Here is a 27,432-nt window from a genome sequence, read left to right as displayed (position 1 = left end):
CCTGCCCGCGCGCAAGCGCACCGCGACGCGGGTCAGTCAGCCGCTCGAGAGCGCGGGGGCGAGCGGGAAATCGCGGGGCTCGCAGCGGGGGGCGGGGCGGGGCGTGCGCGACGGCGCATGTGCGTTGCGGCTCACGTGACGCACGTTCCCCGCCCCACTGCCGCCGCCCGGCCGCTAGCGCCCGCCCGCCCGCCCGGCGGCTGACGTGGAGAGCCTGTGGAGGCGGCGGCTGCGGCTGCCCGCGTCCGAGGCTCGCGGGCTGCGAGCCCCGGTGAGTGCACACCTGGCGCGCGGCGGGGCTGCCGGATGTGTCAGCTTGTCGCGCAGCAGCCGAGATGGCCGGGGCGAGAGGCCCTCCACACCCCCTCCGGGGGTGTGTGGTGAGTGTGGGTGTGTGCGCGTCGCCCCGCGTCGTTGGCTGTGGTGCCTGTAGTGTGTGTATGAGGGGTGGATGGTGCCGGTTCGGGGTGTGTGTATGTGTGTGTGGCCGCTGTCGTCGGCCCCAGTAGGTGTGTCTTTTTTGTCTGATTTCCCTGTTCTGCAAGTGTGGGTCCTTCGGGGCTCCTGTGCGAAGGTGGGAGAAGCCCGTGTGTGTGTGCGCGTCCCCAGGCCGCCCACGCGCCCTCGTCGCCGTCGGTGCGCGGGTGACACCCCCGCTAGCCTTGTGGGGGTCCGACGGCCCGAGCGCGCGTGGACACGCGAGATGTCTCCCCTCCCGGCCCCTTTGTGTCGGTGCCGATTCTTCCCGGCCCGGGCGTGGACGCCCCGGCTGTGTGGGTGCCCCCTCCGCCTTGGTGTCACAGCCCCTCTCTTGGGGTGCTCGCCCCCCCCACCGTCCCCGCGCGCGTAGCCGCGCCGCCTGCAGTCGTGACCGACCCCCTTGCAGCAGCGCCCGCGCGGGGGTGCGTCCTCTCGTGTCCCCGCGCGCCTGGGTCCTAGTGAGTGCGTGGTCGCCGGGGTGCGAGTTTTCGTTCGAGAGTGTTGGTGAACGTTGTTGCACGCCCCCCTCCCCCGTGTTTTGCGTTCTTTACAAATGCGCCACCTGTTTTCTAGAGAATGGCTGCGGAGTGCGGGGAGGGGGTCGGGGGAGGGAGACTTGAACGCAGTGCTCGCTGCGCTTCTTCGAAGCATCCTCTCCCCTATCTCCTATGGCTAATGGGAAGAGGCGGGGACAGCCGGGGGGTCCGGCTAGCGGCTCCGTAGTGTTTAGGATGTCCAGTGTGGCCTGTCGAATCAGCCTGTTCTGGGGACGGAATAAGGGACCAGAGGCCAAAAATGGACCTAAGGCGTAGGTGAATGTTGTTTGGTACCCGTGTGGCGTACCATTTTTAGAGGCCTCCTAAGATGCCCAAAGATCTTCGATGGCAGACTCCTTCCAAAAAATATATGTATACGCGACAGCTGGGCAAATACGTTCTAGCCAATCCTAGGCGTTCTTGATGGTACTTAACGGTTCACATAAGTGTTTTGTGGCGTTCACATAAATGACCTCTTTTGGTTTCTGCCCAGGGTCCTGGCGATAGAAACAAGGTAGACAGCTTACAGGTTTCAATCTTCCTTTGGGAGCAATTTCCTCATAATTACAGCTCTGGTTAGGTACATTTTGTATTGCAGGAAATTTGCGTTTTATCCTAAGGGATATGGGATTTATTACAAGGCTTCACAGGGAAGGAAACTTCAAACATATTAGAAACCCAGCTGCTCCTCTTGCTTGTCAAAGGTTCGTGCTCTGCGCTCAAGGGCTGCGTTTTTGGTCTCTGTTTCTCCCTGTTCATTTGCTCAGTTTTCTTACTCTTGCCTCATTTTCTGGCATTTTGTTTCTTTTCAATTTCTGGAAGGTTTCAGACGTAGAATACAGAGTGGGATCTAACCAGTTCATGACTGAGATTTACAGATGTAATTATTTTGCCGAATTTACTTCAGATCCTCTTTTTAGTTTAAAGAACTAAAATTGCAAAATATGGAGGTGCTCTCATTCCCGCCTCTCTTTTCCTAGAGGTAGTCACCGTGTTTAGGTTTGTGTATATTTCCTTGCATATTTTATACTTTGATCACGGTGAATCCATTAACAATATATAGTGTTTTTTAGTGTGTATTTTAAACTTTAATGGTATTAAACAATATGTGTCTTTTTGCAACTTGCTTTTTTCGATCAGCATCACATTTTCAGATTTACATGTGAATAAATTGGATAATTGTGTTTGGTTCATTTTAATTGCTGATATAGAATTCCATTGTATGAATATACCATAATTTACTGATCCGTTTACTAATCCGTTTTCCTACCGATGGACTCTGAAGGTTTTTGACTCTAAAAACAGTCCTGCTTTGAACATCTTTGTATTTGTCTGCTTTGTGCACGTTTGGAAATTTCTTGAGAAAATACACCTAATAGTGGGTTTTGCTGCATAGTAGGATGTATGCATCTTCAATGTAACCAAATATCACAGAAGCTCTCAAAGTGCTTACACTAACTCATCACTCTGAGTGGTACTGAGTGAAGACACCCATTTCCTCACACTATTGCTAAACTCTTTATGTTACCTGACTTACATTTTTGCCTCCTCTTTACTGACCAGCTTCCTTATAACTTTAACTTGCAGCTGAATTTGCCTACAGCCACCTTGGCTTCTGCTCTAGCCCTGTGTAAAGCCTATGGGTTCCTGTCTCAGAGCTGACTCAATCTTTTATCTCATTCGGTTCTCATAAAACTAATTGCAGTGAACATTTATTTTGTACCTAATGTACTTCCTATGGTTGATGTAAGATAAAGATTTCCGTGGTATGTTAGATGTACCTCTCTAGTGGCAGGTGAGGTGATTTAATTATTTTTTGCATATGATGAATGGGTTTTAAAAAATCTTTTTTCCTCTTTAATGTACTACTTATACTTAATGCTTTCAAAATATATGTAACATATATACAAGTTGTGAAGCAAGGCAATAAAATGAACGCCTCTCAACCCACCACTCAATCCAAGAATCAAAATGACCGATTTTGAATGTTACCATCCCCAGGGTGACTTCTATTGAATTGTGTGTCATTCCTTGTATTTTAAAAATAATTTTATCAAATATGTGTATATCCCTCAACAGTATATTGTATGGTTTCTATTGTTTTTGAATTTTACAGTTTGTTGGGCTGGCTTATTTCACTCAATGTTACGTTTTTGAGAGTCACTGATATTCAGATAGACATCTCATTATTTTCATGGCTGTGTAATATTCTGTTGGAGAATATAACACAGTGTATGTACTCTTCTGTTGATGAACATTTTGGTTGTTTCTAGGTTTTGCTATTTTGAAGATTCTTATATATTTCTTCTGGTACACAGTTGCAAGAATTTGTCTGCTTTTCACACTGGGATATATGCCTTCCAGGGAAGTAATAAAAATTTTCTGAGGGGTATTTGGGCACAAGTGATATTAATGAATCAATTTGTAGATACTAAATTCCACGTGTATCCTTTCCTAAAATTGGTAATGCCTGAAGCCTGTGATAGAAACTTCCTCTTGGCTCTACTTGCCCACCTCCCCCTTCAGAGTAGCATTTCTGCCTTAAATTAGGAAGGCATACCACTTACTTGCATGGAATCTTATCAGGATAACGTCCCAATTGAAAAACTCTCCATGGAACAAAAGGATAATTTAAAATACATGCAGCTATAGTGTTAGGAAACACTTCTTTTAATGCAGACACTTTCCATCTCCTCAAGAGCTGCGTTTCCAATAAAGTGTAACTTTTATGTTTAATTATCAGCATTATGTAGGGTTTCCCAGGTGATGGTAGTGGTGAAGAATCTGTCTTCTAATGCTGGGGGTGTAAGAGACGCAGGTTCAAGCCCTGGGCAGGGAATATCCTCTGGGGGAGGGCATGGCAACCTACTCCAGTATTCTTGCCTGGAGAATCCCGTGGACACAGGAGCCTGGTGGGCTACCGTCCATAGGGTCACAAAGAGTGGGACACAACTGAAGTGACTTAGAGTGCACACACACAAACACATCAGCATATATACTAGTTATCTTTTGATGAACTTGATGCTGTAATAATTACAACATTTTAAACCAGTGATATGTCAGTGTTATTTTAAAATGTCACTGTGATACTCTAGCAATTCATCCTTTGCAATTAAACTTAGGACTGAAATTTTTTAGATGTCATTTAAAGTATGAGTGTAATCTTTAATAGCATTTATTGTGGTTCATCAGTAAAAAGAATGTTGAAATACCACTGTGGTAAGCTATTTACTAGAAGTGGAATTGCTGGACTGTGGGGTATGAATATATGGTTCAACTATAAAATGACACCAAATTGTTTTCTGAAGTGGTTGTACCAGCTTATGCTTTGGTGAGCTATTTTGTCAATTTATATACTTTGATTAGCATTGTGTTAAGATTTACAGTTGATCTATATCCTTTGCAACACTTGTTACTTGTCAAACTTCTTAATATTTGCCAAATGGATATGAAATGTGCATTGTGGTTTTAATGTGCATTTATTGATTGTTAATGACTTTGAACATCTTTTCCTTTGTCTGTGAACCATCTATCTCCCTTTTATTCACAAAAAGGAAATTGATCGTTCACACACAGACACACACACAAATACCTGGTCATATCTCTCACCCACTTTTCTGTTGGGTTCTCTTTTAAAACTGTAACAGGTAACAGTAATCGTTTATTAGGAATATACATTGAAAATATCTTATTCCAGTTTGTGGTCTTTTTGCACTTTATGGTGTGTTTTGGTGAACAGAAGTTCTTAATTTCAAGGTAATCTAATTGGAAATTTACAATGCCTTGGGATCATCAAGACATTCTCCTGTGTTTCTCTTTAAAAATTTTTAAATGATGCCTTTCACATTTAAGTTGGTAATCCATCTGGTACTGATTTTTGTATATGGTGTGAGTTAATGATCCACACTCATTTTTCCCTCCATGTGGCTACAGTTGACCACATACCATGTATTGAATTGGCTCTCTGTTCACCAGTGATCTGCTGAACCACCTTTTTTTACATGTTTAGTTTCTATATGCATGGATCTGTTTCTGATTCTCCTTTCTGTACCACTTGTCCACCTGTCTATCTGTTGATAGCACACTGTCATGATTATTAATGCTGTAGTTTTACCTGACATCTTGATGTTTGGGGGGCACTTGAGTCTTAGCTGTTTTTGTAAGAATCTTGTCATATGGCAGAAGAAGCTTTTCAGGAATGAATTGGAATGATTAAAATCAGTTTGGAGAGATTTGAAATCTTTAAGATTTTGAGGTATGTATTTCCATTTATTTAGGTTTCTAATGACTTTGATACAGTTTTGTGAATTTTTCCTTACAGATCTAACAGTTTTTAAATGTTGATTCTGATGTTTCTAGGAGTTTTGTTGCTGTTACAAATGATGCTTTTTAGATTCTGTTTCCTGTTTGTTAATAGAAATTTATGGATTTTTTTACACTGAACTTTAGTCATTCACTTGATAAACACTTATTCTGATATATTTTCTATAATTCTTTTGGGTTTTCTATGTGGATAATTATATCACTTGCAAATAGTGACACTTTTGGTTCTCCTTTCCTTTCCAATTTTCCTTAATTTTTTTTTTCTTGGCTTATTATGCTGGCACACTTCTAGATCTATGTTTGATGGATGTGATTATGGTTATTAGAAGTGATTTATAGTGAGCATACATGTTTGTTCTTGATTTCAAAAAGAATGTTTTCCCCTTAAAAATGTTTGTTATGAGTTTCTGTAGACAGTCTTTATTAAGTTAGGGAAGTCGTCATTTGCCTATTTTGTCACATGCTTCTCTGCGTCTGTTGACAGTATCTTGTGGATTTTCTCCTTTAATACACTAAGTGTAGTGGTTCCAATTTATATATTTAAAAATTCTTAATTCTCTCTTACATTTGTTCTTAAGATAGATGTAAGTTGACTTTGATGGGTTGTCTTTTTGTGAACTGGATGAAGTTTGCTAGTATTTTATTTAGATTTTTGCATCTGTTGATGAATGAAATCACCTGTCATTTTTTTTCTTGACTATCTTGTCTGGTTTTGGTGTTCAGGTTACACTGCTTTATGCCAGGTACAGTGATTCATTCTTTTTCTCTTCTCTGGACAGTTTGGATTGGAGTAATTTGTTTCTTAAAAGCTTGGTGGCATTTACCTGTGAGATCATTTGGATCTAATTTTTTGTGTGGAAGGATTGTAAATTATTGATAGGTTAGTAGTAATTAGCAATTGAATAGTAATAAGACTTCAGCTTTTCAGCTTTTAGTGAGTTTTGTAAATTTTATTTATTTTTTAAATTAACTTTTTGTTGGAATATAGTTGATTTACAGTGTGATAAATTTTAGAAATTTTTTTCAACAAATTTATTTTCATCAGGTTCATGGTACTGTCTTAATTCCCATTTTAATCGTTTATTTGTAGTTATCTTCCCTTTCTCATATTGGATGTTATTTGTGACTTTTTTCATTAATTTTGCCAAAAGTTTATCTATCTTATTAATCTTGGCAGAGGATGAATTTTTGGTCTATTAATATTTTGTTCTATTATATTTTTAGTCTTTTTCTCCTTTATGATTTCCTTCCTTTTCCTTCTTTTAGTTTATTTATTTATTTTGAGCATGCAAATATTTATTGATACAATCTTCACCAGAGGCACACTTTATTTTTAATTGATAAAAATAACAAAGGTTTTTCTAAACTGTTGATAAAGAAGATTTTCTTTGATTTTATTATTTTCTAACCTAAACTGCATGATTAGCTTACTACTTTTCAGCCATTCCGGTTTTCTACTATGAGCATGTAAAGCTATGTAATTCCTCAAAGTTCATTTTTGCTTTACATAATATGGTTTAATTTATGCCACTTTGATTAAGTTTTAAATTTAAACAAAATTAAAACTTCTATTTTGATTTCTTTGACTTACATCTTTGAGAGTTTTCTTTAAAATATGTGTTTTAAAATTTCCAAATATTTCTTCATTTTCCTTTTTGTTGTTCATTTCTTAGTTGTGTTGTCAGGGAATGTAGTGTGTGTTTTTCTTAAAACATTTGTTTGTCCTTCTTCATGGCTTTGTACATAGGGAATTATAATTCTTCTGTGTGTACTTGTGAAGAATTTATATTTCTCTAGTTATGTATCTGTTAGATCAAACTTAAAAATTGTGTTTCCGGTTGTCTGTATTAATTTCATGTGTTTGACCTAGCATGAGAGAAATGCGTTTCAATCTTCCACTGTTACCTTCTTACAGACTCTGTAGTTCTATCAGTTTTTCTTATATGTATTTTGAGACTATTTTATCTGATACTTGCAAGCTAAGCATTGTTTTCCTAGTGGGTTGATGCTTTTCTCTTATGTTGTGGTTCTTCCTGTGCCTAATTTTGTTTTTTTGTCTTTTAGGGTCTGTTTTGTCTGTCCCGCCTTTCTTTTGGTGGTAGTTTACATGGATTAACCTTTTTTCTTCATTTTCCTGTCCTTTCTTTATGTCCTTAGATTTTAGGTGTCTCTTAAGAATGTATTACTAGATTTTTTTAAAAATACAGTCAGATAGTTTATGATTTTTAATTGGTATTTTTAGAAGTTAGTTCAAGTCTCTTGGTGGTCAACTCTTTTTTTTAAATCTGAAATTAGTTTTATTTTACCCTTGTTCTTGAGAGAGAATTTTGATAGGTATACAGTTCTTAGGTTGATGCTTTGCTTTCTGTTCATGTGTAAAGATGTTATTCTACTTGCAAAGTCTGCTACCAGTTTTATTTATGGTGATTTGAAGAAAATATTTTTCATCTCGCTGCATTGAATTTTCTGTCTTTGGGATTACACCTTTACATCTGAGTCTAGATAGTGATTACTTTTTTTTATCCTATTTTGGATACATGTGTTTCTTGATTCAAAATACTGTCTTTCATGAAGTCTAGAAGATTCTGAGCCATGTATTATTTAAACATTTTCTCTTTGATTTTATCTACTTTCTCCTTCCCAAGATTTAAGTGGATATATGTATGTATGTATGTGTTTCCAAATCACTTATTTTTCATCTTTTATATTTTTAACTTGTGTCTTTGGCAGAACTTAAAATGCTGGATAATTTAATCAGGCATGTGTTCTTTTTCATCAGTTTTCTTGACGGTGCCTAATCGTCTCGTCAATCCATCTGTTTTATTTATTTTTAACAATTATACTTTTAATTTTTAAAAGTATCACTCCATTCTTTTTAGCTATACCCAGTCTCCTGTTGCTTGCTCATTTTTTTTTTTTTTTTTGAATCTGTAGATCTTCTATAGACTGGCGACCCCCATGTCTGATGTCCTTAGGGATCTAAATTTATTGCTTGTTTTTTCTGTTATCTCCCTCATGGTGGGTTGTCACCTCCTGTGCTTGGAGATTTTCAGTTATGAACTCTTCCTTGATTGCTCTTTCTCTCTGGGAATTCTCAGAGTCTGAGTTGAGATACTTTCCTTCTGATAGGGCTTGTGTCAGCGTTGGCTGGGAGCTGTCCGTGGGACCCCCTTTTAGTCTCTCACTTTGCTCCTGGCCCACGGCTCCATGTCCCATGTTGTTCTTGTCATCTTGACTGTCAGGTTTAGTTTCTAGATAGAGGTTTGTTGCTTTGGGGGGAAAAGTGACTTTAAATGTTCCCTATTTCTGTGAGCTCAGTAATATTAAAAAAAATTTAGCATCCACTTTGTTTTGCAGTCATGAAATGCCCCATTGGTTCATCATAACTGATGGGATCAGAAGTCCTTTACACTTGTATTAAATTTTTGTAGTATGTTCATTTTAGTTTGTATCAGGAAAAAGTTCTGTAAGATTTCTTGGTGATAACAAATTTTCTATTAAAACAAGTTTATATCTAAGTTGAAAGTTGAGTTATTCTAAATCAAAATATTAAATAGGTAACAGCACAGTTGGCAGGTGGATTTGGCAAAGCTTTCTACTTTGGGGTGTGTGAATTAAAACTTTGGAAAACAGTGAGATAGAGAATAAAGGTGTGTAGGGCACAGTGTACTGTTTGGACCCGTAGTGAACCTACAGAGAGAAATTGTGAATGACCAAACTGTGAACATTGCTGTCAAAATGTTGGGAGCAGGATGCTCAGAGAAGAGGTGTAAAAATAAACTTGGTGGTAGTGAGAAGTTCAGGAAATGCTTCCTGGAATCGAGTAATAAGGTCTGGTAGGCATTCTGGTTGCAGATGAGGTTTGTTTAGAAATGACAGGCAGCTGGGTGGGACTGGCTTCTGCATTATGTCGTGGAGTGACTAGAGAAATGCAGGAACAGAACCACAAAACAGAACCACTTCTGTGCTGTAGTAGGGAGTTTGGTCTTTATTCTGAAGATAAAGAGAAGTTAGAGTTAAGTGTACAATTTTATGATCAGAGTTTTAGGGGATGCCAAGATCGAAGGTAAGTCACCAGTTAGGAGGCTGCTTGTTCAAGTAGTTCAGAGAAGAGATGAAGCCTCAGCCAGGGCAGTGGCCCCGGGCACGAAGAGTTGTACGTGTGCTAATTTGGGTTTCCTAGAGGAGTTGAAATGACAGGACTTTGTGGTCACTTTGGTTATGAATGTTGAAGGAGACTGGGGAGTCTAGATTGACCTCCAGATTTGGGTAACCAGGTGGCATGTAGAGCAGTTTACCGGTAACATACAGAAAGAGGAAAGAACTTGGTTTCATTTGTTCTTGAGGAAAAGGATGTTTGATTTTGAACTCACTGAATCTGAGAGGCTTGTGGGATGTCTTGGTTAAGATCCAGTAGCGGTTGACAGGGAGAGTCTAGAAGTCTATGAGTTATAACCCAGCGTGGAGAGATTTGAGAGTCTTAACTGCATTTTTAGTCATGGTTTGCTAAAATAGTGGGTTATGAGACCATTTAAAGCACTACATAGATAAAAAAATTTTTAATAGGAATATATGCTAATATGTCTGAAAAACATAAGCTGTACTTCCAACTTATAATATCACGGGTGCTACCACTTAGGCCAAGTGAGCCCAGTAAAAAAGAAATACTAAGAAAATAAAGTACATGTGACTTGTGGAAATGGCAAAAATTGTGGTGAAGCTATGCACATAATGAAAGTTCAGAAAGCACTATTGTAAGCCATGGGTGTGGAGAGAGTAAGCATGAGAAGAAGAGACAGTTGACCTTTGGGTGGCGGGGAATGGAGAAGAAGCGCCCATGGAGACTGAGGAAGAGCAGCCAGAAGAATAGGAGGAGGACCAGGAGAAGATGGTCTTTGGAGTCCAGATGAAGAGTTCTGAGGAGGAGGAAGTGGTCCACAGCGTCAAGTAAGTTGTAAGCTGAAAAGTGCTTTTGGACGTAGCTATTAAGGGAGACCATTTAGTTGGAGGCATCCACATAGTGGATTAAAAAATACTCATCTAGTATGTTAGTCATAGCTGATGTTCATAGCATTTCCTATACGTCATGTGCTAGTAAACGCACTTGACATATGTTAACTGGTTAATCAAATAGGTAGTATTGCTGTCCTCATTTAATAAATAGGAGACAAACACCTCAAGAGGTTAAGTAACTCATCCCAGATCACACACTCAGGAAATGGGAGAGCCAGGATTCAAGCCCAGGCAGTCTGGTTCCAGAGTCCATGCTGTTAACCACTATGCCGCATTGCCTCTCTGGTTAAAACAGAATAGAAAATAACAATAACACCATTGCCGTAATTATGGTGCGGTGGGTGTAGGGCATGGTATCGGTGAGCTATGCCAGGCTGGGGGTGACCAGCATGGTGTCACAGTGGCTCAGTCTGACACTCATGAGCACATTAATTGCATCCGATGCCGTGATGGTGACAGACAGTTCTTGGCTCTTTCTGTATTTATATACAGAAAACACTTGTTAAGAAAAATGAGTTTAAACGTGTATGTGTTTCCCAGAATAGCATATGTCCCATATCATGTGCCATACCTTGGGTGCTAAAATGACTTTTTATTTTTTTCAATCATTGTTTGCTTTTGGAGTTAAATTCTCTAAATGGGAAATACTGGTCACCCAGAACAAGTCAGAAGGTTCCAGACATTGTAGTTATTCAGTCTACTGGAAAAGATCAGTAACAACTTCACTAAAGCGTTTCCTTGGTGGAAGTGGAAGCCCAACATTAGGAAACTGAAAATGAAGGAGAATGGAGCATTTGAATGGGACGAAAAAAAGCATTCTTGATGAAGGTGAAAAACATCTGTGGTAAGAGACCGAGGAGACCTGAGCCATGATGACTCTTGGCTGGGGTCAGCAAGGAGCTGATCAGAGTTACAGATTTAGAAACTGGTTTAGACCTGGGCAGTGATCCAAGATGTGGCCTTGTGAATGAAGAGCTTAGGTGAGGAGGGCAGCAAGGTGCACTTTAGTTGAGGAGGTGGTCGCACTGCAATGGTTGGGTCCTGAAGGGCTGTCCATGCCCACCTTAGTGTGGCTGGAATGATGACCGGAGGAGAGAGGAGAGCACCGTGAGCTAGTTGCTGGTGTTCTTTAACACGGCAGCAGCCAGGAGGCAGCTCGATCCATGACAAGGAAACGTAACCTAGTGAAATACAGCGTTTGAGAGGAGACCATAGAGTCCGAAGACCTAGGTTTGATTCCCCCCAAGCTTAGTGATCTTGGGCGGATTAGTTTTGCTGTGAATGTTTTCATCTGTACAGTGACGATGGTGATACTTGTACCTGCAGAGAGTTGCTGTGAGTGTTGATGAGGTGGTGCACGCAAAACGCTTGGCACATCGTGTGACAAATGGTACCAACAGTTTGCTATGAAGGTGGTTATTGTTCTTCACTTCTGATATTGTGAGGTGGTTGTACAGCAAGTGGAACATGAAAAGGATTAATTAAAGAAACAGATGTATTTTCCAAGGGCTGATGGTGGTTTTGGTTAGGAAAAAAGAAACTTGGTTTATCCTAACAATAGTGGGATAGTAGTGGTGAAGTGAAAAGATTAAAAAGCACTGTTAATAATGGTGCTGGTGATGCTCAAAGAGGAAAGTCATTCTTTGGAGAAGAGTTAGAAGTAATAAAATACTGAGTTCTTTTCAGTGATAGTTAGGTTTTGTACCAGTTCTCTGACAGCTATACCTTTTTATGACTGAACTTGCTTCAGGAAAAAAAAACTTGAGTCTGCAACTCCAGCCCCCTGCCCCTCTATTGAAATAATTATTTTAAAAATGTGGTTGTTGGTAACATGAGGGGTTTGCCCACTGTTGCAGTCTAGCAGTGCTTACCTGTGTTGCAGTAGTTTAGAGAATAAGGAGCAGTGAGTGCTGGGAAGGTCTGGATGTGGCTGTAGGAATTAAGAGGTGGGCACGCTCTCCCTGTACCACTTCAGCTCTGCCCCTGTGCCCAGGACAGAAACACACAGTTCGGTCTGGATAGGCAACCATTCTTTCAGTGGATCAAGATTTAGTTCTAGTCAGGAGGTGGAGAATGTGGCAAGAGTTCGTGTATGATGAAATAGCGTATTTCATAGATGCAGTAAAAGCAAATGGAGTTAAAGGGCAGTGGTGGAAAGATGTTTTTTGTTCACTTATTGAACTCATTGTTTGAGGACTTAGCACATGCTAGGAGCATACAAAGATGAAATAAGCTGCCCTTAATTATCTTCCATCTAAAGGAGACATGTAAACAGTTAAATTCAGAGATGGTGACTCTTTGAAGCTAAAGAAAAGAAACAGATTAAACTGATGCTTGAGGAGAGTCATGGCAGAGACTAGCAAATGAGGGTGAGACTCTTCCAGAGCTCAGTGTTCTCATCAGAGTTGCTTCCTGGAGGCATAAGTTCCAAGTATTTATCAAACATACCGCAGAAGCTAGGAAAACTGCTTATATCATCTCAAATGATTTCATTGTTGATTTGAGTTTGTGTTGTGTCCTTAGGGTGGTGTACCATGGCCGATTTTCCCCAGGGAAATTTTGCAGATTATGCCTTGTTAGAAGATTGCCCTTATGTGGATGATTGTATCTTTGCCCCTGAGTTTATGTCCAGTGATTATGTTCGTGTGACTCAGCTTTACTGTGATGGAGTGGTAAGTAGATTTCTTAACTTTTTTTTTTTTTCTTGGCCTTATTGCACCACATGCCAGATCTTAGTTCCCTGACCAGGGATTGAACACATGACCTCTGCATTGGATGTACAGTCTTAACCACTGGACTGTCAGGGAAGTTCCCTTAACTTTTTATTTTTAATATAATGTCTTCTTAAAGTTTTTTTTTAAATTGAGATATAATTGACATGACATTAGTTTCAGATGTACAACATAATGATTCAACATACGTACATATTGTGAGATCAACACAGTAAGTCCAGTTACCGTCCATCTCTACAACATAGTTATACATTGTTTTTCTTCTTGTGAGAACCTTAAAGATTTCGTGTGCTACTTGAAATTTTACAGGGAGGTATATATAGTTTCTGCAGGGGTCGTTTCAGACAAGAGAGCAGGCAGTGCCTCACCAGGGGATATGTGCAGTGCTGCTGAAAGCTTGTTTTCTGCCTGGAGGTGAGCAAGGCTCTCAGGGGAGACCCATAGAAACAGACTGGGGGAAGCCCTGTGAGAAAAGGCTGAAAGACACATCGGTTGAAGATGTGTTGAAAATGTGTAAGTAAATGTACCGAAAGTTTTTAGTTTAGTACTGATTGCCCTTACATCAAGAACTGGGGAGTTCCCTGGTGGTCCAGTGGTTAAGAGTCCGCTTGCCAGTGCCGGGGACATGGGTTCGATCCCTGTTCCAGGAAGATCTCACCTGCTGTGGGGCAGCTAAGCCCGCATGCCACAGCTACTGAAGCCTGGGCACCCTAGAGTCTGTGCTCTGCCAGAGAGGCCACTGCGAAGAAAAGCCCGTGCACCACAACTAGAGAAAAGTATGTGTGCAGCAGCGGAGACCCAGTGCAACCAAAAGTAAATAAATAAGGTTTTAAGAAATGGAGAACTGCACTTCTGCATTTTACTAGATACAAATCAAAAGAATTCTTTTCCTTTTTAGGGTAGACAGTATAAAGATTATGCCCAAACTGAGGGAAACTTAGGTGAGTACATTGATATTTTAATTTTGTTGAAACAACTTCTACAGGATGTTCATATGTTCACATCAACATAATAGACGTATATCTTTAAGAGAATTTATTCTTTGCTGTTCTTTTTCACTAGAAATTAAAAAATCCTTTGTTAAATAGTTTTAGCTGACATTTAGATATTCTTAACATCTAACAGATTCAGGTATTTTATCCATTCATTTCTTACCTTTCCATATCCATTTTTGTCTTTTCCCTTAACAGTGTTGATTCATTCCAAAACAAGGCACAAAATATTAATTTAAAACTTTTTTTTATTAAGAATTTGACATCTGCACTCTGTGGTGTAGTCAACCTATTTCTGTCCTGCAAGATTACTGTGATGCCATTAAAGTCCACATCTTCTGGCCACTTCTGTTTCAACGTCAGCAGAGCTCTATAATAACACGGATGCACTCCTGTGTAAGGACCAGGTGAGTTACTGTGTGTTAAACCATTCTGTATGAACAGTGGTAAGCGTGTTGCCTTACCACTGAGGGATGCCAAGTACAATGGAAGGCTTATGTCTCATTCTTATATACTGTTCAACTCTACTTTTGTTTAATAGAGTGGAAAAAGTTAATACTGGGATTTGGATACGAATGAATAATCTTGGTGATTTAATGAAATTGAAGAGCATTAGATTAAGGAAGAAATAATATACTTGTTTATAAATACAAGCATTATAGTACAGAAGAAAGAAAAAGGTGTAATATTTTGTCTACTTAATAAATAGCTTGTTATTACCTAGAGGAAAGAAATAGAATTTTTATTCCAATAGTTTAAATTGAGGTATAACATAGTCAAGTGTAAAATTTAATGAATTTTTATATATGAAAACATAATCTTTTAAAAAATAAATTTGTCTTTAAGCGGTTCTCATGCTTGTGAGATAAGTTTGAAGAAATTACAGCAGCTTGAACTGATGGAAGATATTGTGGATTTGGCAAAGAAAGTTGTGGTAAGATATAGAATGTATATCCCACCCCCCTATTTCAGGAATATAAATATTTATATGGTATCAGGCCCATGCTACTAATTTATAGTGGCTAACAGGAATGGTTTTAGTTTTGGTTAACCTGAGTTTACTTTGCCAACAAAGGTCCCTATAGTCAAAGCTATGGTTTTTCCAGTAGTCATGTATGGATGTCTCAGAGTTGGACCGTAAAGAAAGCTGAGTGCTGAAGAATTCATGCTTTTGAACTGTAGTGTTGGAGAAGACTCTTGCAAGTCCCTTTGGGGACTGCAAGGAGATCCAACCAGTCCATCCTAAAGAAAATCAGTCCTGAATATTCATTGAAAGGACTAATGCTGAAGCTCTGGTATTTGGCCACCTGATGCAAAGAACTGACTCATTGGAAAAGACCCTGATGCTGGAAAAGATTGAGGGCAAGAAGAGAAGGGGACGACAGAGGATGAGATAGTTGGATGTTATCACTCATTCAATGGACATGAGTCTGAACAAACTGGGAAATAGCAAAGGACAGGGAAGCCTGGCGAGAGGCAGTTCATGAAGGTTGCAAAGAGTCAGACATGACTGAGCTACTAAGCACAGCACAGCACAACCTGAGCTTATTCTGCTATGCAAGAGTTCATGCTGTATATTTCAGAGGTTAGGTAGATGGCTGTTTTCATGGTTCTGAAGTGACATGATGAGAACTAGGCTGGCTCCATTTCTTTAAAGAATAGAAATTAGAATTTGTCACAAATGAAAGTGTGCTCCTGGTTCACAGAAACCTTTGTCACAGGTTCTAAAAGTGACAGGTTCTTTCTTGTAACATAAAATCATGTCATTGTCACCACCACCACAACAAATATTTTTTCTTTGGGATAAACTTTATCATGTCAGATTTGAGGAGTTATCTGTGTACTACACTGAAAGGTTTTGTGTTTTTTTTTCCCTTGAAAGCCATTAATAACTTTTCTTATTTCATTTGGTTATGGGGCCAAGTGTTTTTCTTGCAAATTCTGATTGCAAACTTAAATTTAGAAAGGGCATTCTGATATTTATTTCCTATAGATAATCCTTTGCAATAATTTATATAAGCCAATGAATTTTATAAAAAGATTTTTAGGTGTAATGAACTTTAAAATCAGTACATCTAAAAGTTACACTAAATCATTTTATTATTAGAACCCTGTGTAAGACTGTTTCTGACTTGATTCAGGGTCCTTAAGAGGTCAGTTGGGCATAATACTGCTCTGGGAAGTGGACTACTGGTACATACGGTGGTTTTTAGTTGTTCAGTTGTGTCCAACTCTTTGCGAGCCCATGGACGGAGGAGCCTGGTGGGCTCCTCCGTCCATGGGATTTCCCAGGCAAGAATACTGGAGTGGGTTGCCATTTCCTTCTCCAGGGGATCTACCTGTCTCAGGGATCTCCTGCCTGGCAGGCGGATTCTCTACTACTGAGCCACCTGGGAAGCCCTGTACATACAGTAGTATTCCTAAAATGTAGAATTTTTTTTATTCACTAGAAAATTAAAGTATAATTGGCCAGATAAAAAAAATGTTTTTTTTTGTTTTGCAGAATGATACATTCTTTATCGGAGGCTTATTGAGAATTGGCTATAAAATAGAGAATGTAAGTGTCAACATGAGAATCCAGCACTGTGAATAAGTGGCAGTTATTCATATGTAGCATTTAGTCGTATGGATTTCTATATTTTGCCTAAGCAGTCTCCTTATTTGGGTGGTTTGTATCATTTTCATTTTTTCCCCCCATAGCTTTTTTTTTTTTTTTTTGCAATTTGATTGTTTTTTCTCTTTTGTTTATCTGTCATATATTCTCTTCCAAATGAAATTACTAGGTCCCTGGTGTGGACATTTTTCGGTATATGATTACTGGATAATCTCATTTTGTGGGATCTTGGTTGCTCGGCCAGGGATTGAACCTGGGCCCTCAGCAGTGAGGCTGCAGAGTCCTAACCACTGGACTGCCAGGGAATTTCTGACAGATACATGTTTCCCTTAAGCCTGACACCAGCACTGATAACTCCACTATTTCTGAGGTCTTTTCAGACATTAGAAGTATGATAACATTTCTGTGAACCCTTGACCCTTGATGAAGGTCATCGCACTGAGCGCTTATTTGTCCAGGCATGCACTCCTCTTGTTGTATATATGCTTATTCTTCTCTCTGCCAAAGACCATTTAAAATACATAGTACCTTTTGTGAACCTTAATCTGTACCTTTAATTTTGAGGTAAGGATGGAAGTCCTAGTGTAGATGAGACCTGAGAACCCTCGTTCACCTTTGTTATTGGACTCTCCTGCTCCCCAGGGCAGCCTCTGGCCAGGTTGTAGACCTCAGCTTCCTGTTCTGTAATCACTGCAGCAGCATTTTGAGCTCTGAGGGTGGCCTGAGGTTCCCTGAAGATGTAACATATGTGAGTCTATGGTCTCTGTTAACTTGTGCGCTGGGGTCTAGCTATTCTAGGTTGCATGCCAGAGTAATGAAAATATGTTTTCCAAGTTTTTATTAAGAATATGAAATGCTATATAAGAGAAATTTATAATGCCACATGTAAACTTATAATTAATACATAAATCACATTTTCACCCCTCTTTTTGAAACAGAAAATCTTGGCAATGGAAGAAGCTTTGAATTGGGTGAAATACACAGGCGATGTAACAATTTTATCTAAATTAGGAGCAGTTGATAATTGTTGGCGTATGTTAAGTATTTTCTTTACTGAATGTAAGTATAAATGCTTTAAATTGTTACTTGACTTAGTTTTATAAAGGTATTATTTTGGAAAGTAGAATGCATGGCTATGTGATTTTGTGTTTATCTTAGGATTTTTAAACATGTTTTTTTCTCTTGTGCATAAGAGAAAAGACTGGATAAGAGAACTTTAACCCTGTAGTTAATTTTATTTTGTATTTCCTATATTGATGATTTGTGTGACTATATATTTTTTAAACATCCTACCAAGTGGATGCTATGAGTTATTATATATAATAACCAAAGAAAGACTCCACACTGGGGTTCATGTATTTTCATTCATAAGAGAAATAAGTAACTGAGCTAAGACCATAATTTTCATTTTTCTGATGAATCTGTTACTTTGAGGTATGATGAAACTGCCTTATATATTTTTTACCTTGTGAAATATTTTTCTCTAAAGCATTTGAATGTTAGCAGTGTTCTTATCAGTCAGTTCAGTTCAGTCGCTCAGTCATATCCGACTCTCTGCGACCCCATGAATCGCAGCACGCCAGGTCTCCCTGTCCAACACCAACTCCGGTAGTTCACTCAGACTCACATCCATCGAGTCAGTGATGCCATCCAGCCATCTCATCCTCTGTCGTCCCCTTCTCCTCTTGCCCCCAATCCCTCCCAGCATCAGAGTCTTTTCCAATGAGTCAACTCTTCACATGAGGTGGCCAAAGTACTGGAGTTTCCGCTTCAGCATCATTCCCTCCAAAGAAATCCCAGGGCTGATCTCCTTCAGAATGGACTGGTTGGATCTCCTTGCAGTCCAAGGGACTCTCAAGAGTCTTCTCCAACACCATAGTTCAAAAGCATCAATTCTTTGGCACTCAGCTTTCTTCACAGTCCAACTCTCAAATCCATACATGAACACAGGAAAAACCATAGTGTTTTTATAGGGATCTTGAAACAGGAAGTACTTGACTCTTCAGTTGATGGTGACTGATTATTTGCCATTTCTGCTGAGTAGAGGGCATACTTTGTACTCTTGACCTGGGTGTTAGAAATTAAGCTTAAATATGAAGACAGGTTTTCCTGATATTTATTAGATGCTGGGCTGTATTACATGAGTAGAGGTGGTTCTCTTTGTTGTTTTGGAAGCCTTTAATTATAGGCTAGATTTTATGGTGAAATTAGACGACCAGTATCATGTATTGGGCGTCTGTTGTTGGACTTGTTTCTGACACTTTCTGTGTGCTCTTTTCTTTATAATAGCCCTGCAAGGTAGCTGCTGTGATCCTATTTTAGAAATGAGTAAACTTTGAGAGGTTAAATGATACTGCTTTCGTCTGTTAAGTAGTAGAACCTAAATAAGAAGTTAGGTCTCTCTGATCCCAAAGTTCAGGTTTTTGTTCTATAATCTTATTCTGTCCCCATCATCTTCTGAAATTCTTCAGTGTTAAGTTTTAGGTACTACTTTGCCTTGGAAATGAATATGTTTGGCTGGAGGCATAATTATAGTTTTGTTGCAATAAAATTATTTACCACTTATTAATAAAATCTTTTTTATAGAACAGCTTAAAATATAGAAAATGAGGTCTCGTAAACTTTTAACATAAATGTTGGTTATTACCTACTGCGTTTGAATTATTTATTACATTTTTATGAGAATGTTTCAAAAAATGTCTGATTTTGACTTGAGAGTTATAATGTTGAAATAAGACGTTAAAAAAATTTTTTTATATTAAATATATCTTAGAAAGTAGTTTCCCAGGCTTTTGTTTTCAGAAATTTTAGTTGAACTTTGTGCTGGGTACACTGTAGCTCAGTGTTATTAAATTGACTTGAGTAATTATGAGGCCTGATTGGAATGTGTTAGGACAGAGCACTGTTACCTACAATTAGAACTAGAGTAATAATAAGCTAGAAATAAGGTCAATTAGCTTCATGGCAAGCAATGAATCCAATGTTTTCTGAAACAGTTTATCAGTTGTTTAACTTTACAGACTCACATACCTAGCCTAAGAGTGAGAACATTAACAATACCAATTTTTTTAATACATTTTTTCTCACTCTCTCCTAAAAATAACATTTAGACAAGTATCACATAACTAAAGTTGTAACAGAAAACTGCAGTTTGCTTGAAGAATTTAAAACTCAAAGTTGTGCGGAGTGTCTAGAGGTGAGAATAAATAATTATTTGTAAGTATATTTTGAGATTTGTTTGTTAGAACTTTTATTAATATTCAGGGGAAATTTCAGTATTGGCTCAGATGGTAAAGAATCTGCCTGCAATATGGGAGACGTGGGTTCGATCTCTGGGTTTGGAAGATCCCCTGGAGGAGGGCATGACAACTCACTTCAGTAGTCTTGCCTGGAGAATCCCCATGGTCAGAGGAGCCTGGCAGGCTACAGTCCACAGGGTTGCGAAGAGTCGGACATGACTGAACAACTGAGCACACAGCACATCTGAATATAAGAAGGACTACTGTAGAATTTGATAACATATTTGAGAGAGGTTTTTAGTAAATTTTGATTAGAATTGGTTTTGGAAGAGGAAGACATCTTGATCAGAATTTTAAAATTTTTTTAATTTTAATTTACTTATTTTAGGCTGCACTGGTTGGGCTTTCTGTGGTTGTGGCGAGCAGGCTTCTCGTTGCAAACCACAGGCTTCAGTGCCTGTCTAAAGCAAACAGGCTGTACAGGTTTCAGTGGTTGCAGTGGGTGGACTTCAGTCGTTGTGGTTCACGGGCTCTGGAGCGCAGGCTCACCCGCTGTGGCACGTGGGCTTGGTTGCCCCTAGGTACACGAGATCTTCCCAGACCAGGAACTAACCAGTGTCCCCTGCCTTGGGAGGCGGATTCCCAACCTCTGGACAACCAGAGAAGTCCCAGAATTTTATGTTAAAGATTTTAAAAGTTAATTGAAAATTGAAGCTTGATTTTTTTTAAATTTAATTTAAAAGGCTTTTAATTAATTGAGAGAGTATGATTTTCTTTGGGACCAGCTTTATTGACATGTAATTCATATGTCATACAATTTACCCAGAGAAAATAAGATTTTAACAATCAAATTTTTAGAAAAGGATTTAGGAAATTATTTTTCCATTCATGATATAATCCAGTAAATAATAGTTTATTTTGAAAATTTGAATGTTTCCGTTGAAATTTTAGTTATAGCTATAGCATATTTGATTTCATGCCCTTTTTTCCTGCGTTTTGTTTTTATTTCATCTTTGCTAACTTTGTCACCTCATTTTTTGAGGGGCAGTTAGTCTAATCAACATTTTTTAAGCTCTTACGTTTATTGAATAGTATCACATTTTCTAGCCTAAAATTAAAATTCTGCCTTAAATCTATTTTTTTTTCTGCTATGCAGGCATAATGTATATTTAAGAGTGGACCTGCCAAATATGGTACACAGGGGATTAATGGTTCATATTATTCATAATGTAGTGGTTTTGTTTACTTTTTAATATTCTTTTTTAACAAAGTTAGCCCTGAGTCATTAGAGACAGGCTTCTTTAAATGTGTATGTCAAAATACTGGGTATTGAATTCTCGTTTTCTACATAAGTAATCCCCCAGATTATTTTTGACTTCTAAGATAAAAACCCAGAACCATTTTCCATAGGTTTTTGGGTTCCTGATTCTTTTTGAATGTAATTGATGACTCTTCTTTTACTTTGATTTCTCAGCAAGGAGAACTAATGAAAATGAAAGGAAATGAAGAGTTTTCCAAAGAAAGATATGATATAGCTATTATCTATTACACCAGAGCCATTGAATGTAGGTAAGAGCAAAATGGAATATTGAGACCCTTTCTATGTGGCAGATCACGTTACAATGCTAGTCAGTATGAAAGAAACACAAGATGAGGAACTGGAGAGTATCTTCAGTTTGCTGTGCAGAATGTTTTCTCACCCGTAGGTATAAGAAACATGAGGTGAACTGAATAGATGAACTTAAGTTATATAAGTTAAGCCTGTTAGGCAAAATTTTGAATTTGCTTCTATCCTGCCCCAATTTGTTCCCAAGCTTTCTAGTACAGGGTCATCTGTTTTTTCTTGGACTCATTTTCCCTTCTTCTAATTCCTTCCAAATTATTGACTGATAAGAAAGAATTAGTTACTAATTCTTTACTAATTAGTTAACTAATTAGTTACTAGATGTCACCCATTCAGGGATTTGTGCTTTCTATGAGGGAACTTTTAAAGGATAAAAGTTGGGATTGTTGAGAGAGTACATGTGTTCTGCCTTATCTTCTATTTGTCCAGCTGCTAGAATTTTGTAGCATTCTTACACGTGTGCCTCACTTGGTTCTTACTGACATCTTTGCTGGGCCACCTAATGCTGTAGCAGCCTTAGGAGGGTGTGCTGTAGACAGCTACGCTCTTTCCAGATGTACCCATCGCCACAGGGAATGAGTGAATCTAGGTAGCAAACCACATTTGGAAGGTTGCCTGTCTGCTCTAGGAAGAGGTGGAGATAATATAGGTGAAGTAAGAGGTGGAAATAAGAGGTGGAATAAGATAAAACCAAATGGGACAAAGCTTGAAGTCACACTGTTTAAATTACGGTTGCAGTTTACAGATGTCCTTTGTCAAGGTGGTACAGTTCTGATTTACATAGAAGTGTTCTGTCCTCTTCAGTGACAACATGCTTGTAGTTCGCTAGATTTTAATGTCTCATTTGATCCTCTCAGCAGCCCCAAGAGCGTAACAGAAAAAGCAGAACTTTTAGTCTTCATTTTGAATACAGAGAAGTTGAGTTGATTTGAACAAGCCCTTCAGGAAGTGAAGGAACCAGGACTTAGCCAGTTAGGACTCCAAATCCTATATTCATTTCTGCTATGCCAAACAGATATGAAGATTTTGAAAATTTTTTCTTGCCTTATGATTTCTGTGTTATGTTCTTATTTTAAATGTAATGTTCTTCACTGATGAAACACTTTTTTTTTAAAGGCCTGAAAATCACCTGCTTTATGGTAACCGAGCTCTTTGTTTTCTTCGTACTGGACAATTCAGGTAAATTGCTTAGAGTGCTTAATCACTCAGCTGTTATGCTAAATACCTATATTTGAGAAATGTTTCTGTTTGCAGTTATGCCAGAAAATCCTTCAGTAGTTCTTTGGCAGAAATAGTTAAATGGTTAAAGAGAGCTCTGTAGGTTTTATATATAAAAACAGCAATGACAGAAACTGATTTTTTTAATAGAGTGGATAGCATATGCTTTGCATTATTTTAAGCACTTGAAGTAGGTTATTTAATTCTCAACAGCACATTTAATAGGGCTTCCCAGGTGGCTCAGTGGTAAAGAATCCGCCTGCCAGTGCAGGAGATGTGGGTTCAATCCCTGGGCTGGGAAGATCCCCTGGAAGAGGAAATGGCAACCCACTCCAGTATTTTTACCTGGGAAATCCTATGGACAGAGGAGCCTGGCGGGCTACAGTCCATGGGGTTACAGAGAGTCAGACACAACTGAGCGACTTGGTGTATTTAATAGGTTAGATAATGTTATTTTCCATATTTTACGTGTGGATGAACTCATACCATTAGTAATTGTGAATTTCGTTCTACCCTGCTCCATTTTTTTTCAAGCTGTGATGTAGTGATGCCAAGATTCAAACACAGCTCTTACCTGATGATGCATAATCTATGTTTATAACACCTATAATATATTACCTTCTTTTGCTCTTAGCTAATCTGTATAGTTCTGGAACAATTCTTGCTGTATTTGTTTCTTCTGTATAAGTATGACTAAAACTAAGTAAATGTCCTTCATAAAGAAAAGAAAAGTTTAATGATTTAACTATGGGAGTGAAATTGTAATTAATTCTTAGTTCCTCATGTTGAAGTGAGCTAGTATTTATTAGTTGAGAAAGATTGTTGACAGCGCCCCCATGATTTTATTGTCTCTCAGCTTACAGTTTTTAGAACTTAAATATTAAGTGTGAGTGTTGAGCAGTGTAGACTGTTAAATTTAACTGTGTCTTACAGGATTCCTTCTGGAATACATCCATTCAGTAGAAAAATACTAAAAACAAACTAAAAAACCACGTTAGAGACTGGGATCCTCAGAATAAAGCTGCGTAGGCGTAAGGTCCTGCTTAGTTATTAGTTATAATTCCTATTTGCATCTTGCCTTTCTGTTGCCCAAAATAAAAAGAGAATACCTTGCAAGTTATAGAATTCTCACTATATATGAAGAAAGAGGACACCAGTTTCTCAGGGGAAACTGTTTTCCTGATGTTTGGTTCCGGAAGAAATTTCTTCTATGATTTACAAGTAATATGAACTGAGTGATGGGGTAGAGAACAATCTCAGCAGCATTCCTGTTCAGAGTAAAAGAAACACACCCCGAGAGTGCAGTTTTGGTTTTCATCAATAGTTTTTGAAATTAAGATTCTTGTAAGAGCAGAGAGTCTGCTGTCAGTTGTTTTCCAAGGAGAGTACTTGCATTGAAGTGTGGGAGGTGGGAGTGGGGAGTATGGTGTATTCCAAGTATACAGTTTTCAAAAATAACATTTATGTTTTTCTTTTATTATAAACAGAACACTTTCTCATGGTAGAAAATTTGGAAAATACAAGAGTTTAAAAAGAAGAAAATAAAAAATCACCTCCTCGGAGAATACCGCTGTATTAACGTTATGCAGCTTTTAAATGGCTTAAGCCGTGGATAACCGAGGCTATCTAGTCTAGAGGAATGGATGGGCTTGACACAGTCTTCCATCAGTACCACTGTCCTCAACTGGTTCTGGCAAGAAATGGGCTGCACATGTCTTTAGGTTACTGCCTCTGGCTAGGTCCAGACTTGCAGATATCCTGTGCTGTTTAAAGGCCATTCTGTATGTTCTTAAGGTGAATAGGTTGGCTGGCAACTTGGCTAGCCTCTTGTGAAAATCGAGGCGCCTATCTGAAACTTCAGAGTGGGTCGAAGGTCATCCCCTCTGCATAGGGGATCCCTTGGAGCTGAGAGGCAAATGAGGGGTTCTGCCTTCTTTTGTGAGTGTTAAATGCTAGACACTCAAGTAGGAGCCTGCTGAAACTCTGTTCTGAAGGAGGTGCATCAAAGCCAGGTAGCCTGGTGAGGTCAAGGTCAAGATCAAGAGTAGGGTTGTGCATCCATCCTTGTACCTCCCAGCTGACGGTCTAGCTTTGTGGGTCAACACCATAGCAGTTTCCTGTAGAGGCAGGTCAGCACCATTTCCTTGTTAGGCAATCACCAGTATGTGCTGGATGCTTGTTTAATGTCAGAAGCATGATGCCACCCTGGTTTTACTGGTGTTTGCCACCTCATTCACTATATACATGACTTGCTCAGTAATGGAGGGATAATGTTTCCTGAACCTGCAGTGCACGTAACTCCTTATCAAGTGAGTAGATGATATGACTTCAGAAAAGAACACACTGCCAGCGATTCAGATGTGTCCTTGACCTAGGAGGACCCATGCCATTTAGCTGAGTTACCAGGGTTGAGAGGTGTTGAAGCCCTCGTCTCTGAGGGCTGGTAGATCTGTCATGGGAATCTGGCTGAGCAGCTGAGGGTGAAGCATATAGCCTCCCTGGCACTGTTTTGAGTGCTTTTCCTGTATTAACTCATAAAAGCCTCCCAGCCCTGTGAGATAGGTGCTGCTGGGTCTTTCTTGATGAGGAACCTGAGGCCCGGGCGGTTAAGCAGTGTCCTCAGATACTCACTGGGTGGGTGTGAACCCAGGTGGATGCACAGTCTCTACGATTAATCACCATGCACAGGTGATGATAGGCTCAAACAGCAATGTGAAAGTTGAAAAAAATTAAAATAATGATCTAAATAGTCAATAAACATGATTATCCTTACAGGACATGCAGATTAAAAACTGTGAGTCTCTCTTTCATACCCATTAGATTGGCAAACATTTTAAAACCTCATAGCACCAAGTGTTTAAGAGGACGTGGAACAAAGGAAACTTTCATACTCGGCCGGAGAAATGTGTAAATCGGTGCAGTCACTGTGGAGAGCCGTGTGGCAAGGTGAAGACGTGTACTCTCCTGCCCGCTTCTGGGCTACCCGAGAAGATGTGTGCAAGCCTTCATTAGAGCGTTATGGTTAAGAGTAAAGAAATGGAAACCACCTAAAAGTCCATCTATAGGGAATGGATAAAATGAATTATGGTATATTCATACAATGGAATGCTGTGCAGCAGTTAAAATGAATGCAGTGTTGAGTGAAAAAGCAAGTTGCAGAATGATTTGTACGGTATGATGCCATTTATGTGATGTTTTGAAATGTGCAAAATGATACGCATATGCATAATTAATGCATAGTATGTATTAACAGTGACTTTGAAGTGCACGGGCGTGTTAAAATACCAATGGAGTGGCTGTCTCTGGGGAGGGAGGGAGGACAATGGATTGGAGCTGGGAAAGATGGTTCACAATGGATGTCACCTGTGACAAACCTGGCAAGAAGATCTGAAGTAAATATGGCAAAATGTTAAGGTCTTGCTAAGCTGGTACATGGGTATTGATTATGTTAATGTTATTCTCTGTACTGTTACGTATATTTGATACAAAGTGTAATTAACAATGCACATAAGATGAAACACCAAGCATTAGGATAAAGTAAGTGAAAAATAATCTTGAAAGGGGAGAAATACAAATATTTTAAGGCCGGTTTGGCTGGGAGCCTGAGGTGAGGTATTTGTGGGGAAAATGTTTCACTCAGAAATGGTCAGCGTGGTGGCGGAGGTTTTAATGCCACGTAGTCAGTTTCTAAATCTGACCACCTTTGGGTGGATACAGGTGAGGCCAAGAGCCAGTCAGAACCCTTACCATTCTCCAGAGGTGTGCCGCTCCAGGAAACCCGGGACGGGGCTGGGGTGAGGGAGGGGAGGGCAGGCTTGCGCTCCCTGCCAGCCTTTCACGCTGCGCCTGTGGGCGGTGCATCCCAGAGTGCCTGGCTGGGATGAGATGTCCGTTATCTTCCGGTCTTCTATAAGTCCCCGTTTTAAATAGAATTTGAGAGGTCGAGGGCATCTTAGAGTGATGCTTTTAATTGAGGTAATTTGAAATTTTCAGATTAGAACAGAATCTAGAAAAAGCAATCAGGCATCTATAGCCTCTGTGGTTGCAATAGTTATACAAGGTAGATGATTAGGGTTACTGTTTAATTCATTCTCAGTGGGACTCGCGTGTGGAAATTTGAATTCTTTGGTGGGATGGAATAAACTGTGTAATAGGAAATGTAATTGGAAAAGGGGAAAGCTTAGTCTTGGATATTTTAAATTTACTTGGGAAGAGTATAGAATTTTAAAACTTGGTGTTTACTCTGATCCTTTGGTATTTAACTACACTTAGATGGTATTCCCTTCTATTAGCTCCCAACTTGTGAATAATATGAGGCAGCTAGATTTTAAATGATTGTGTGTGTGTTTCTGAACACACGTGTGTGAGGTGTAAATCAAGTAAATTGTATGTTTTTGTGAGAATTTTCAAAAATCTTAGTGTATGTGGGGCGTTTTTAGTGTATTGGTTGATGAATTATTCCTCACTCTGTTCTCTTACTTGTATGATCTCTATTTTGCTTAAAAAAAATGCTGAATTTGCTTTTGAAGGAAATAGTTACTTTATCAGTCTTATTTGAGGTGCACCCCTTTTTAAAACACAGTAACAGATGCACATCATAAAAAATTAAAAGAGAACAAAAGGATAAACTGAAAACTCTTGCCCACCTGAGACCCCTGCCC

The 27,432-nt window shown here is 39.2% G+C and overlaps 1 protein-coding gene across 49 annotated transcripts in view; it reads left to right on the top strand.

Moving 5' to 3' along the window:
* The first annotated feature begins 202 nt into the window (after positions 1-202).
* Positions 203-27,432, top strand: part of TTC3 (tetratricopeptide repeat domain 3) — a 129,764-nt gene continuing 102,534 nt past the window's right edge. For 10 of the 49 annotated variants that reach the window (XR_015166524.1, XR_015166517.1, XM_086405605.1 and 7 more), the window contains exons 1-10: positions 10,566-11,196; positions 12,876-13,024; positions 13,983-14,025; positions 14,333-14,483; positions 14,923-15,010; positions 16,580-16,633; positions 17,629-17,749; positions 19,801-19,886; positions 21,404-21,498; positions 22,670-22,732. Coding sequence is in view for 21 of the 49 variants with exons in the window: in XM_086405605.1 (XP_086261731.1) it covers positions 11,151-11,196; positions 12,876-13,024; positions 13,983-14,025; positions 14,333-14,483; positions 14,923-15,010; positions 16,580-16,633; positions 17,629-17,749; positions 19,801-19,886; positions 21,404-21,498; positions 22,670-22,732 (896 nt within the window). In the remaining 28 variants the exon portion in view is untranslated. Of the gene's footprint in view, positions 381-4,636; positions 11,197-12,875; positions 13,025-13,982; positions 14,026-14,332; positions 14,484-14,922; positions 15,011-16,579; positions 16,634-17,628; positions 17,750-19,800; positions 19,887-21,403; positions 21,499-22,669; positions 22,733-25,591; positions 25,944-27,432 lie in introns of those variants that run through there. The other 39 variants (XM_086407834.1, XM_086408443.1, XM_086407627.1 and 36 more) reach the window with 17 other exon arrangements.

The sequence above is a fragment of the Bos grunniens genome, chromosome 1 (assembly GCF_055505025.1).
Source record: "Bos grunniens cultivar Pamir isolate PY7600 chromosome 1, Bosgru_T2T1.0, whole genome shotgun sequence".
Classification (NCBI taxonomy): Eukaryota; Metazoa; Chordata; class Mammalia; order Artiodactyla; family Bovidae; genus Bos; species Bos grunniens.
Note: the sequence above shows the minus strand (reverse complement) of the source record. Positions and strands in the feature narration are given on the sequence as shown.